The sequence below is a fragment of the Dreissena polymorpha genome, unplaced genomic scaffold, assembly GCF_020536995.1.
Source record: "Dreissena polymorpha isolate Duluth1 unplaced genomic scaffold, UMN_Dpol_1.0 chrUn035, whole genome shotgun sequence".
In the NCBI taxonomy this organism is placed as follows: domain Eukaryota; kingdom Metazoa; phylum Mollusca; class Bivalvia; order Myida; family Dreissenidae; genus Dreissena; species Dreissena polymorpha.
The window spans coordinates 84,919-98,077 of NW_026273349.1; the positions used below are offsets into that span (position 1 = coordinate 84,919).

At 35.6% G+C, this 13,159-nt stretch overlaps 1 protein-coding gene across 1 annotated transcript; it reads right to left on the reverse strand.

The window, feature by feature from the left end:
• Nucleotides 1-5,503: 5,503 nt before the first annotated feature.
• On the reverse strand, nucleotides 5,504-7,833 carry LOC127863772 (uncharacterized). The gene is made up of 3 exons (XM_052403420.1): nucleotides 7,673-7,833; nucleotides 6,630-6,730; nucleotides 5,504-6,150 (listed from the first exon to the last, which is right to left on the reverse strand). Exons 1-3 carry the CDS (start codon nucleotides 7,728-7,730, stop codon nucleotides 6,001-6,003), a joined length of 309 nt encoding a protein of 102 aa, XP_052259380.1. The 5' UTR covers nucleotides 7,731-7,833; the 3' UTR covers nucleotides 5,504-6,000.
• Nucleotides 7,834-13,159: the final 5,326 nt, after the last annotated feature.

A 13,159-nucleotide genomic window follows, 5' to 3' on the forward strand; every position in this document is an offset into this window, starting at 1 on the left:
TGTATAACTTGTCTCAAACTATTTTCCTGGAAAGTTATCCGAACATCAAAAAACGAAAGCGTTGGATCTGAATGAGAACTTGGATCAAGAACATACACACACGGCTGTAAATCAAGGGCGCCACCTCTTTTGAGATGTATAAATAACGACCAAATGCTACGTTCGAGTTTACGCTAGGTACCTGTAGTTTTTAAATACACTAATAATTCTACAGAAAAAGTTGGTTACATATAGATTATCAACATATTTCGCATATATATAAGTTTAGAAATCGGCCAATGAAGTACGATTCAGTAAGATTTGTTTAACCTTTATTTTACAGAACCAAACATTGCAACAAACGTTGAAATTTGAGGCCCTTTATAAATTGCAACATTGTTGAGTTTTTATAAGTACATTGATGTTTTGTTTCTGGGAAACTAGCACATTGCAATCTAATAAGATCGCTTACGACGTCAAACGTAACTTTTATCATACTTACACTGCTACATTCACAGCAACAATGACTTTTTGTCGATGCAACATATATTTTTGCATTATTTCAAACGAAATGGTGTTAATACCACGAAGATGGAGATAAGGACAGTAGGTGGCACAAATGCGCTTTTTGAGTGATTATAAAGGGGCATCTTTTATTTGACGTAATCTTAGTTGTTGTGTTTGTATTTCCAGGACTTATATTTGAAAGTCAAATAACTACTCAGTATGGCAACTTTATTATTATAAGTAATGTTTTTGAGAATCTCCAGGTGCATTATTTTCCAAGTTATACGGCCCCGTTTACCAAATTATTCAATGGAAAATCAATCAGGTCAAAGTAAATGACAAAGGCTAGTAAACTCATCAAAATTGAACACAATTTACATTGTATAACCACGTGCTTACCCTAACTTAAACATGGCATTAATGCATACTTTTGAATTACATTCATAAAACGGAATGGCTTTAATTTACATAAGCAGTTGACGAGGCTGTACAACTTTTATAATTTCCTTCTATCTGATCTAATATCACATAACACGTCTTTAAGAAACGACAAACGTAGCAATGAATGTAGTGTTTGCCAACAAAAGTGCGTTTGATTTGTGTCAACCTGTTGGGCCATTAGTTTCGTGCCATACCAATAGCACATGCTGTGTTGATGCTAATTCTGCAGTTTAACGTTAACGGGGAGAGTTTTTTTTCTTTTTCGTAGTAAAATCAATTAACACGACCACGTTCTTATTGTAATGTTTGCTATATTTAATTATACCTTAATTTGAATAACATCGAGATCATGTGTCAACTCGAAATAACACACTGGCATATGTCACATCCGGTTTCGTCCTACATGTACGTAGGGGGATCCCCACAGTCCAACAGACACTCTTGTGGCCGGCAGCCGGGAGATAAAGTTGTCATGTTGCCACCTAGAATTATGGCACAATTAGTAGAGATAGATATGTTTAAGGTTTATGTTTACAATCTTGATGTTTTTCACGAACGCGAACATCAATAAGTTATTAATATCAAAACAGAACATAATAATTACCTCAGACAATGTTTACAACTTGAATGCATGTTGGTTTGTTTGTTCGTTTCGGATCCCGCTGTGAACGTTTTTCTCAATCACTGAATATAATTTTTTAAATCAGCAATCGTTAGCAATGCCAAAAAAACATTGATAATATTTCATTGTCTTTAGTATTAACGTATAACATGTCATGACAGCATACTCTGCCTAAAAGTATATGTTATATTGTTGTTGGGCATTTATAATCGCTATTTGGGTACAGTTGTTTTGGCGATTCGTGCGTTTTTTAAGAATAATTTAATTTTAACGCATTTTGAAGAACAAAACAAAAAACAGTTTAATACATCGCATACATCGAATTTAAGGTTCAATAAAAAAACATAACAACTTGTTTAATGAAATTCAATGACAAGGTGTATACATGTTTATTTTTTAAACTAGCGTTTAACAAGTATAACTTGATCAATTAAATTGGCATGAAATGTAAACATATGTTGTCGAGTATCTTGAATGACGTACTTTCTGGTAATCTTATGGTGAAATGTTTGTGTTTTAAAAACCGATATATGTATTTATCCAGTAGTTGCGATAACTTTGAAACATAACGTCAAATATGTGATCCTAAAGTGTATTTAACCCATAACGCGTTGCATTGACTGTTGACAGGCGGTTAATCAAGCTTTGGTCAATTTGCGTTATGCTTATTGTGATATAGTATGCATCGTACTGTATTCTAGAAACAATATGTCTATGGCGTAAGGGATGTTCAAAAGAATTGCTCTCAAAACAATTATTAAGCATGTGCTTTAGTCAACTTAATGTTATTCTACCTGCACATAGGCAGACATAACAAAGGTTTGCGTCCACGTCAATGCAGCTCCGAATGTCAGGGCAATCGCTCGGGAACGGAGGACACACTGGTCATAAAAAAAATCAAAATGTCAAGTAATTTGCGTTGAAAATTCCGCTCAACGCAATCGTTCAGAAATTAATATATATTTACCTTTTTCATTTTAAAGCGGGATTATACGATTTTGTCAAATATTGATGAATTTATATAAAATGTGTAAAAAAAACTTATTATATATATATTTCATGTATCTATGGACATAAGTACACGGGTATGGTCTATTAGTATTCGAAAATTCCACGTTGAGTGTGATTTGTCATCAATATTGAACAGAACATTTTTCTGTTCTTAACAACTACGCTGTCAATAGGGAAACAAAAATGAGAAACCCCCAAAAAGTTGTCTGGTATTTTTCATTTAGCAGACCTTCGTACGAGCTCATATTTGCAGTCGATGACAAAGAAACATATACTTAACTACTAGGTATCGATTTTAACATGGTGTTCGTAGAGCAAGTTCATGCAGTTATCACCATCAATTTTATTGTTTATACCATTTAACTATGTGTACACCAAGTGAGGCTGTAACTACATGTATAATATTTTCGTACTATTCTCCCTTTACTTGAACTATTGTTTTTCTTCCCTATTATACCAAGTGGACTCGCCCATCCTTCTAAATTGGATCAATTTATTTCCATAATTAGGGATGTCTAGAATATTTATTTCTATATTTAGAATATTTCATACAGAAATGCCTTTAAGCAAAAAGCGAAGACCTAGATGAGACGCCGCATCATGCGGCGTCTCATCTGGGTCTATGCTTTTTACCAAGGCCTTTTTTTCTAGACGCTTGGCATAAATGGGTTAAAAGCAATTTATACAAGACAACGTACTAAATGCTCGAAATCATGTTTCATGCTAAAATTACTTAACTACATGTATGTAAAATGTTGTGTAAATCATTTGAAAGATGCCGAAAGGAAATTTTGAATATCTTGTCTTTAATATAAAATTAATATGTCATATTTAAAATAATGATACATTTAAAGTAAAGTTCACAGTTATATTTTGTGGATATTTTAACAGGTGTCGTTGGAAATGTGGATATAGTAAGATTATCATATTCAAACATTGATTGCATTTAATGGGACCTGTTCACGTTTTGATAAATTTACAAAAATGATAAAACATATTGTTTCATAATTGCAAATTTTTGTTGAAGCTATGTTTTTTTATAAGGAAACAGTAATAATGGACATGTTATGCTCTAAAATATCAATTGTATGCATCTTTTTGACGATTTAAAAACCTGAAAATTCTAAAGCGCTACAAAGGCGAAACGAGTTTATAATAAGGAAAGTTCTGTTTTTATCGTTATCATATTGTTGTTATCCTTATCATAGTGTAATCGTGTGACATTACAAGGATTACCTATATAAAGTTTAAATTACATGCATTATCCCGTAATAACGATTGGCCGAATTTGCTCCAAGGCTCAGTGGTTCGAGCCCAGGTGTGGATAACGTTTTTTTCATTCTTCAATTTTAATCAATTTATGCCTATTGGACTCTCCCATTCTTCTAAACTGGACAAATTTAATAAAAAAAATTAGGGATGTCTAGTATATGTTTTTCTAAATTTAGAATATTACTTACTGAAATTCCTTTAAGCAAACAGCGCAGACCCAGATGAGACGGCGCATCATGCGGCGTCTCATCTGGGTCTACGCTGTTTGCAAAGTCATTTTTTCAGGACGCTAAGCATAAACGGGTTAATCTTTGTTTTTAACTGAAACTCTTTTGTTCCGATGTTTACATGAATTTAAAGCATTAGTTCGCAAACTTCAGAACATGCCATAATCTGTTAAATGGTCCGTTTAAGTCATGGATGTTAAATACTTAATATGACGTGAGACGTGTATTATCGCAGTCCGCACAGGCTAATCTGTTAAATGGTCCGTTTAAGTCATGGATGGTAAATACTTATTATGACGTGAGCCGTGTATTAGTTCAACAAACAGGAGATATTTGCTAATCCATAAGAGCTTATTGCAAATAAATATTATCACGCATGCAAAATTCAATTTGCAATTTTAAAGTTGAGCTGCTCTTTAAGAAAAGGGGATTTAATACATGTGCATAAAGTGTCGTCCCAGATTAGTGTTGTCGGAAGGTTTCCGTGTGGTTCTATCGTGGAGGATAAACTCGTTTGGCTCTAATATATTTATTAATGGTAATACATATCATCAATATACAACAAAGAGATGTATACTCTTTGAATGTAAAGAATCGAATGACTTTAGCAATCATACGATTCACGGGATCGAAATTAAACATTTCAGTGCACTGGAAAAGGGATGAGTGATCTGAGTATTAGACAAATTATAAACGTGCAACTGTATGGATTAGATGAGCTGAACCTATGTAACCTAGAGCAAAACGACCTTAACGAATAAATCGAATACTAGTAAACAACTAATCAACGAGTACAATAAGTATTAAAATAACTACCGTTATAAACTCATAGACAAGTCGTGATTTACATTTAAAGTTAACGATATTTAGAAATTGGTACAACAATAAAACAACACAACACAATATAGTTTTATATTTAATAATAAATACGATCAGCAACATTAGCCTGTGCAGTCCGCGCAGGCTAATCAGGGACAACACTTTCCGCTTTTAGGATATTTTTCCTTTCAAGAAGGTCTCTTCTTAGCAAAAATCTAGTTTAGAGGGAAAGCGTTGTCCCTGAACAATATGTTTGGACTGCACAGATTCATCTTGGACGACACTTTACGCACCTGCATTAAACTCCCTTTTCACAGAGCATGGTCCAATTTTTATATATCCCCTGTCTTTGATTCCAGGTTTTCCCATTTCAATATACGCTTAATCTAGTACATACATATCCACATGTATCTGTTAGAATACTATAAGCAAGAATCACAAATTAATAAGCCTTGGTTTTATGACAAATCCATGATCCACATATTTAAAATAAGTATTATCAAAACACTGTGTAATTTTCTTCCTGTTATTATATCTGCAATGTAGACCCCAGTACATCGTATATAAAGTATAAAAAGCCTTAATATCAAAGGTGAGTGTATTTTGCAACACTTTCCACAGACAAAGTATGTTCATTTAACACATACAAAAAGTTCGAGACGATAATATTTATTAGCAGAAGCGGCCTTAAATACATAAAACACAGTTTAGGAATTATTCTTGAAAAACTGGGCTTAACGCATGTGCGTAAAGCGTCGTAATAAATAATCTGAGCAGTCCAAACAGGCTAATCGGGGACACCACTTTGCGCCATTATTGGACTTTTGTTTAGAAAATACTTCTTGAGCAAGAACAATTCCCTAAATGCGGAAAGAGTCGTCCATGATTAGCCAGTAATTACACACGCAGAACAAGGATGACACTTTCAATACACGCATTAAGACCAGATTGTTTGTTAAAATAGTTTGTTTTTAGAACACATTAAAGTATTGTATCGTATTTGATAAACAATGGTACGAATGTAATAATTTATACCACTGAAATACAGTTCTTAATAAAAAGCTGATCGAAGAGTATAACGACGAAGGAACGTGAAAAGCCATGGTTGATGTTAACATAGCGTTAGTAGTCGAAGTAATCCTTATTGCATCTTTCATTAAGATCTCGAACGATCTTCTCGCACGTGCCGAAATCTCGCAAGTCATCTGCTATCACTATGACGATGTTGTTAATGTCATTGCTCTTTGGATCCCTCAGGATGTAGTGGTTCCCCTAATTGTACAAATACACATAATTGCAGTGCTATGTGAAAAAAGGATTTAATGCATGTGCAAAAAATGTCATCCCAGATTAGCATGTGCAGTCCACACAGGCTAATCAGGAACGACACTTTCCGCCGAAACTGAATGTTCTCTAAGAAGAGTATTTCTTTATAATAAAAATATCATAAAAGCGGAAAGTATCGTCACTGATAAGCCTGTGTGGACTGCACAAGCTAATCTGGGAAGAAACTTTACGAACATGCATTAAACCCCCTTTTTACAGAGCACGACCCATATGATACATTTATGTCTCATTTGTCTATATTTTAAGCGTATACTCAACCAAACCGTAAAGCGTTTAATATCTAGACTTCAGATTTCCTACTTGCCCCGTACAAATCGATAAGCAACAATAATAAAAAAAGTTGTTAAATCGGTCGTTCAACAACAACAAAACAAATGTGTCCATCGTAGATATTAACTGCGTACCATGGAGTGCTCCGAGAGCCCGCAGTTGGTCGCAAAGGTCCGCAAGGCTTCTCTGTTACAGTCGACTGGAAACTGAAGAGGTGAGTCCGTCGACCACCAGGCTAAAAATACATCAACAACGCCGGGTTTTAGCCAGTATTAATAATGCCGGGGTGGGGGAGGGGGATTGCTAGTGAGGATGAAAAGAGGCAGTGTGACCTTATAGATGAACATTTGTCGATTTTAAACTGTTTACATTGTAATTATTTCATAGAGTTGTTTACACTTATGTACACGAGCATGAATTACCTGCATGAACATTTTGTTGTATTGATACTCGTTTAATTTCTTGCAAGCGTAGAACTATTATCATTTGACATATGCCGCAAGCGTAGCTCTGACAATACTAATCGTGTTCTGAGAAAACTGGGCATAATGCATGTGCGTAAAGTGTCGTGCCAGATTAGCCTGTGCGGGACGACAGTTTCCGCTTTGATGACAAGTTTTCTTTAAATGAAGTCTCTTCTTAGCATAATTCCAGTTAAGGCGGAAAGTGTCGTCCCTTATTAGCCTGTGCGGACTACACATCGCCTGTGCGGACTGCACAGGATAATCTGGGACGACACTTTACGCACATGCATTATGCCCAGTTTTCTCAGAACGCGAATCATAGTGTGCGAATAGACAGGCTGGCCAGGAGCTACGCTTGCCGCGGTCCGTTCATGAGACCACGGAGCCTTGCTTGTTATACCGGACAGGTTGGCTCCTAACCAAAAAACGCACACTGGTCATATATGACATAAACCCCATTTTCGAATGACGTTGCTTAAATGATGCCAAGCAGTTGTCAAAGCGGATTTTAACAAATGTCGCCCCCACAATCGTTCTATCAATATTTGACTTATATAAACTTATATAACAAAAAAAGAAAATTGAGTCTTAAAAGTAGCAATAATAGAAGCAAGAGAATAATCAGTAACAGCAGTAGTAGCAACAATAGCAGTAGCAGAAGCAGTAGCGGTTTTAGCACTAATTAAGTGAATGAATTGCAACACAAGTCTTACCTGTCACTACGGAGATCATAAGACCTATGACGAAGAGGAAAACCACAGCCTTGCTCATCTTTGTGGACTAACAGGCACGGACAGACAAGCAGTGGTTTAACTGAACATCAGTGTGATCAATTTATAAATCATTTCCTACATTTACAGCCAGTAACGGACATTCGCACTTAGGCTATTACAGGAGTATGCATGTTTTGCTTTTTCAAGTCCCACTATTTCTATTGACGCTAGAACGTGTCATCGATCGTGTATGATTAAAACCTACCTACATTTATGTGTTCCCCAAAATGTACAGTTTTGTGTGAAGCATTCATATCAAAATTATAATATTTTTTAATATTCATCCAAAGTGTGAAATGTTCCATTTGGTCATTTTGTTATTTAAAAGATCAACATTTTATTGCTGTTAATGAAAACCGAATTAAAACAACGTAGGCCTTAAAATAGTTAACAAATGTAAGTGCTGTACGGCATCATGTCTTTCGCAGGCGGCTATATTTTTATTGAACAAGGATATAGGACTTGATTGGTTTGTCTTGATATACAAGTTCGGTGGTCTACACCGACACAGCACTCGAAGTATCTAGTAGACAAGGGTCGGCGGATGTGTTTACTTTCTTTGCAAAACTAGAAATTAAATGTGCATATGCAATACCAAGAAACGTATTATTGTTCTATACTCTATAAAAATGTAATAGTTTTAAACATTATAAATAAATTAAAATAGTAGGAACTATTCAATATTTACATAATTATATTATCAAGAAGTATATGATATTTTAGAGGTGTTGAATTGTTTTGCAAAAGCACAGAGACGTGATAGCAGATTGGTTAATGTTTGGTCTCCATATTCAAACTATCTTCATATAAGTTGCGAGCAGAAATTTCAAATTGATTTTAAATTGTATGCATCGTTACGTTTGGATGGTTAACTGTCACAGTGGACAACGCTAAATGAAAACTGTTTACATGGTAACGTTCTATTATATCAGAGAGCTCTTGATGCCAATGGAACACTCAATGGGATAGTCGTCGAAGCAGGATGCGATCTTATGGGTTAAAATTGTATTGGACATGGGTAACACTCTTTGAATGCCATATGTTCATTATTTAATTTAAATCTCGATAAATATCACATACATGTTGTTTCTTTTTATAACTTTATAGTAGAAATTATACAAAAGGAGGAATCATTTTTTGAATCCAGAAACTCTATCAGGAGATAGTTGTCTTGATTTTGTGAGTCGCGTTCTGAGAAAACTGGGCTTAATGCATGTGCGTTAAGTGTCGTCCTAGATTAGCCTGTGCAGTCCGCACAGGCTAACAAGGGACGACATTTTCCGCTTAAACTTGATTTTCGGCAAGGAGGGACTTCCTTGAAACTAAAAATACCTTAAAAACGGAAAGTGTCGTCCCTGATAAGCCTGTGCGGACTGCACAGGCTAATCTGGGATGACACTTTACGCACATGCATTGAGCCCAGTTTTCTCAGAACACGACTCTTATTAACAACTTTCATAACATAACACGCAGCATAAAAATATACTTATTTAACAGGGCTCACCGTATTAGAACGGTCAATGCAAAGCATCGGGGATTAAAACCGGTTTGAAAATTAGCCGATCCGAATCAGGCTCCTCCTGATTTTGAATAACACACAAACAGCACACTGACAACAATTGACAAATTATGTTTGATGAACAGAGACCATTAGACCTTATGTCTGATAAACAGAGACCATTATACCCTATGTTTGATGAACAGAGACTATTAGACCTTATGTTTGATGAACATAGACCATTAGACCTTATGTTTGATGAACAGAGACCATTTGACCTTATGTTTGATGAACAGAGACCATTAGACCTTATGTTTGATGAACAGAGACCATTAGACCTTATGTTTGATGAACAGAGACCATTTGACCTTATGTTTGATGAACAGAGACCATTAGACCTTATGTCTGATGAACAGTGACCATTAGACCGTATGTTTGATGAACAGAGACCATTAGACCCTATGTCTGATGAACAGAGACCATTAGACCTTATGTTTGATGAACAGAGACCATTAGACCTTATGTTTGATGAACAGAGACCATTAGACCTTATGTGTTTCTCCTTCTCCGGTATACGAAGCAGTCAACGCTATATCTTTTACCCCATACCCTGAGGTCTGAATAATGAATATCATATTTCGTTTTGGGGCGACTATTTGCTCGCCTGAATCCAATTTTTCACGCTATTGTTGTTCATGTTTGTAATTCCGTTGATATACGATGTCAAGGTAAGAAAGAAGTCAATCCTATTTATATAAGCCAGATTGTTGCGTTAGCCCAAGCTTGTATGTAACATTCTCTGCTATCCTGGTAGAACGAGTACCTGCTATCTACGGAGAAGATCTTCTAAAGGCTCCCTAGCTCACAAGGGATACTATGGAAAAGACGTTTAAAAACATACATGCATAAAATACAGCAGACGATTATGTGACCGCGTCTCTTAAACATAGGTTTCTTGAATCTTCATATCTTAAAAACGCAGACAATAAATATTTATTGATGTATCCGTATTATCTAGGATATGCGTCTTGACCTTATTGATGTATCCGTATTATCTAGGATGTGCGTCTTGACCTAAGAGGCTTCTTTTCCCCGCGCATATCTGCCATGTAATGTAAAAATTTAAAAACACGTTTGTTTGAGAACATAAAAAGGCACTCCATTTAATGTCTTTACAAGCCATTATAAACCATACGGACGAAATACAAAAAGAGATAAATCTATCTGGATATCAATCTAAATCCTTTTGCAATCGATTGCTTGTGGAAAAGCATTCTTCTTTTTCTTAAGTGGATGTATGTTATATTATGTCGTGTTGTCAGTTATCTTCATAAAAAAACATAGAACATTTCAAACTGTTCAATCTGATCACGTAAACAATGCTTCATGGTTGTTTAATAAAAATCAACTGATAAAAATATAACAGTATTTTGACGACAGCATTTTCAAGTATCATCCGCAATATAAATTCTTAAGTTATTTTTAGGAATTCGCAACTAAAATTCGATTTTGTTTTCGATGCGTCAATCTTTGAACATGTCCCTTTAAGAAGTCGTTTGCACTAGGAAATATGTGGATGAGTAGTGATATTCGATATGTCTTGAAGGAACTACTTTTCTTAGTCTGCAAGCTACAGATCAATAACTCGGTATATCAAATGACCCGCAAGCGGAAAACTGATGTGCTGTTTCCTGATAATGCAACCCCCGCTAATGGGTCATAATATAATTCTTTACGTGATCAATATCACTAGAGATGTGAACCGATTCGGGTTTAGCATTTTAGACGCTGTATTCTATGAAAATAAAAAGTAACACAAAAAGGTCCAACAAAACTACAATCAAACGATTACAACCATCCATCTATTCAACATTGTACTCATTGATCGTGGTCAATATTTCATTTGGTTGTATTATTGCGCGTTTTGCATTCGTTTAGTGAGACCGTTACAGTGCACTCACTCAGGTACTCTTCAACAGATTAAACTCGCTTCAATATCGGTACCTAAATATTGTCACACATAAAGGTCAGTGCCACGTTAATATTGGCGAACTATACTTTATCATACATGTTCACATAGTCACAGAAGGTGTTAATAGTCATAATGCGGGATGACTTGTATTTGCATTTGTTTGCATGAAACACACGTAAAATATAGCAGTCACGGTATGTATGTCAGTGCATCTTACACGATGACTGCTAAACGTAATACAATTCGTTAAACAAACGTATGATATAACACTCGGGGTAGGTGTTCCAGTGCAAAATACGTAGTGACCGCTAACTGCATTATGATACTCTACACAAACGCAAAATATAATCGTCTTTATGTACGGGGGCTATGACGTTCATCTTTGGAGCGGGATAACGAATGTAGGCGCGGTTTGACACTGGCGGCTACCTTCCAAAACAGCTAGATATATATCGAGACGCGTTCTGGGAAAACGGGGATTAATGTATGTGTGTGAGGCGTCCTTCAATATTATCATGTGCAGTCCGCACACATGCTAATCAGATACGATACATATCGCGTTAATGGTATTTTTCGTTGTAAAAAAATATCTTTATATTAAGAATCCAGTTTAGGCGGAAAGTGGCTGATAAGCCTGTGCGGTTTGCAAACTCTAAGCTGGAACGACGCTTTCAACACATGAATTATGCCCAGTTTTCGCAGAGCGCGGCTCACATCATTACCGCTCTGATATGCGCCCAATATTAAGAATGCCAATAAGGATTAAATATGTTCGTCAGAAAACGTTTCTCATGCTTTTGATTAACCTTTATCGCGAATATTAATTTCAAATAATCAAGCGCTGTACTTAAATGAGTCGCGTTATAAGAAAACTGGGCGTAATGCTTGTGCTTGAAGTGTAGTCCCGGATTAGCCTGTGCAATCCACACAGGCTAATCAGGGACGACACTTTCCGCTTGTATCACATGTTTCGTTTAAATGAAGTCTCTTCTTAGCATAAATCCAATGTAGGCGGAAAGTGTCGTCCCTGATTAGCCTGTGACGGCACTTTACGCACATGCATTATGACCAGTTTTATCAAATTAATAAACAATAATTTGCATTTTTTTTTAAGTACAAAACAATGAATTCAACATCTAGTCCAACAGCGTAGATAACGTATTTCCATTTCCGCAAGATTGTAACCTGAAAACGGATCTTAAGAAATGTAACTCTGTTACATTAACCAAGAACAAAACAGATTTGTCTACCTTGAATTGCACACAGTTTCTTTAGTTTATTGCTAAGCTCTTTTATTAGTCGAGAAGCTTAGCCCTTTGCATGCTGGGAAAGTTGTCGTCTGCTTAAATGTTGTCTGCTAAATTTCTAAAATGAGCATTTTCTTCGATTTTTTTCAAAGAATACTATCAGAATAGCAAACAGTTTGGATCCTGATGAGACACCACGTTCTGTGGCGTCTCATCTGGATCCAAACTGTTTGCACAGGCCTTTAAAATTCGGTTCCCGAACTGAAAGAGTTAGTAAACTTGTTCTGGCCATGAAAAGTGCGTGTTTTGATTTTACCATTGTACAGTGTCGATGACCCGAAATCACGACTTTGTATTTGCACCCAAGCGCCACATATTAAATATTTGGAAAAACTTTTTATTTACATTCTAACATTTAAGATGAAATTGGCAACTCTGATTATCCGATTCGTAGAAATTGTTAAATATGACGTATTTATATTCTTAAACTTTCATGTTTTATCTATAGGTATATAATATTTAGTAAAGAAAAGTTGCTCAAATGATAATACTTATCTCGTAAAAGATGTAATATTGACTATGTAATAAAGCGACTTAAAGGCTTTACGTTTATAAGAAACACTGTAGTAGTATAGATATTCAATAAGGCATCCGAAAAGCGAAATGGCGCCTACATTATTACAGGAAGCATACAAAAACAAGAATATATC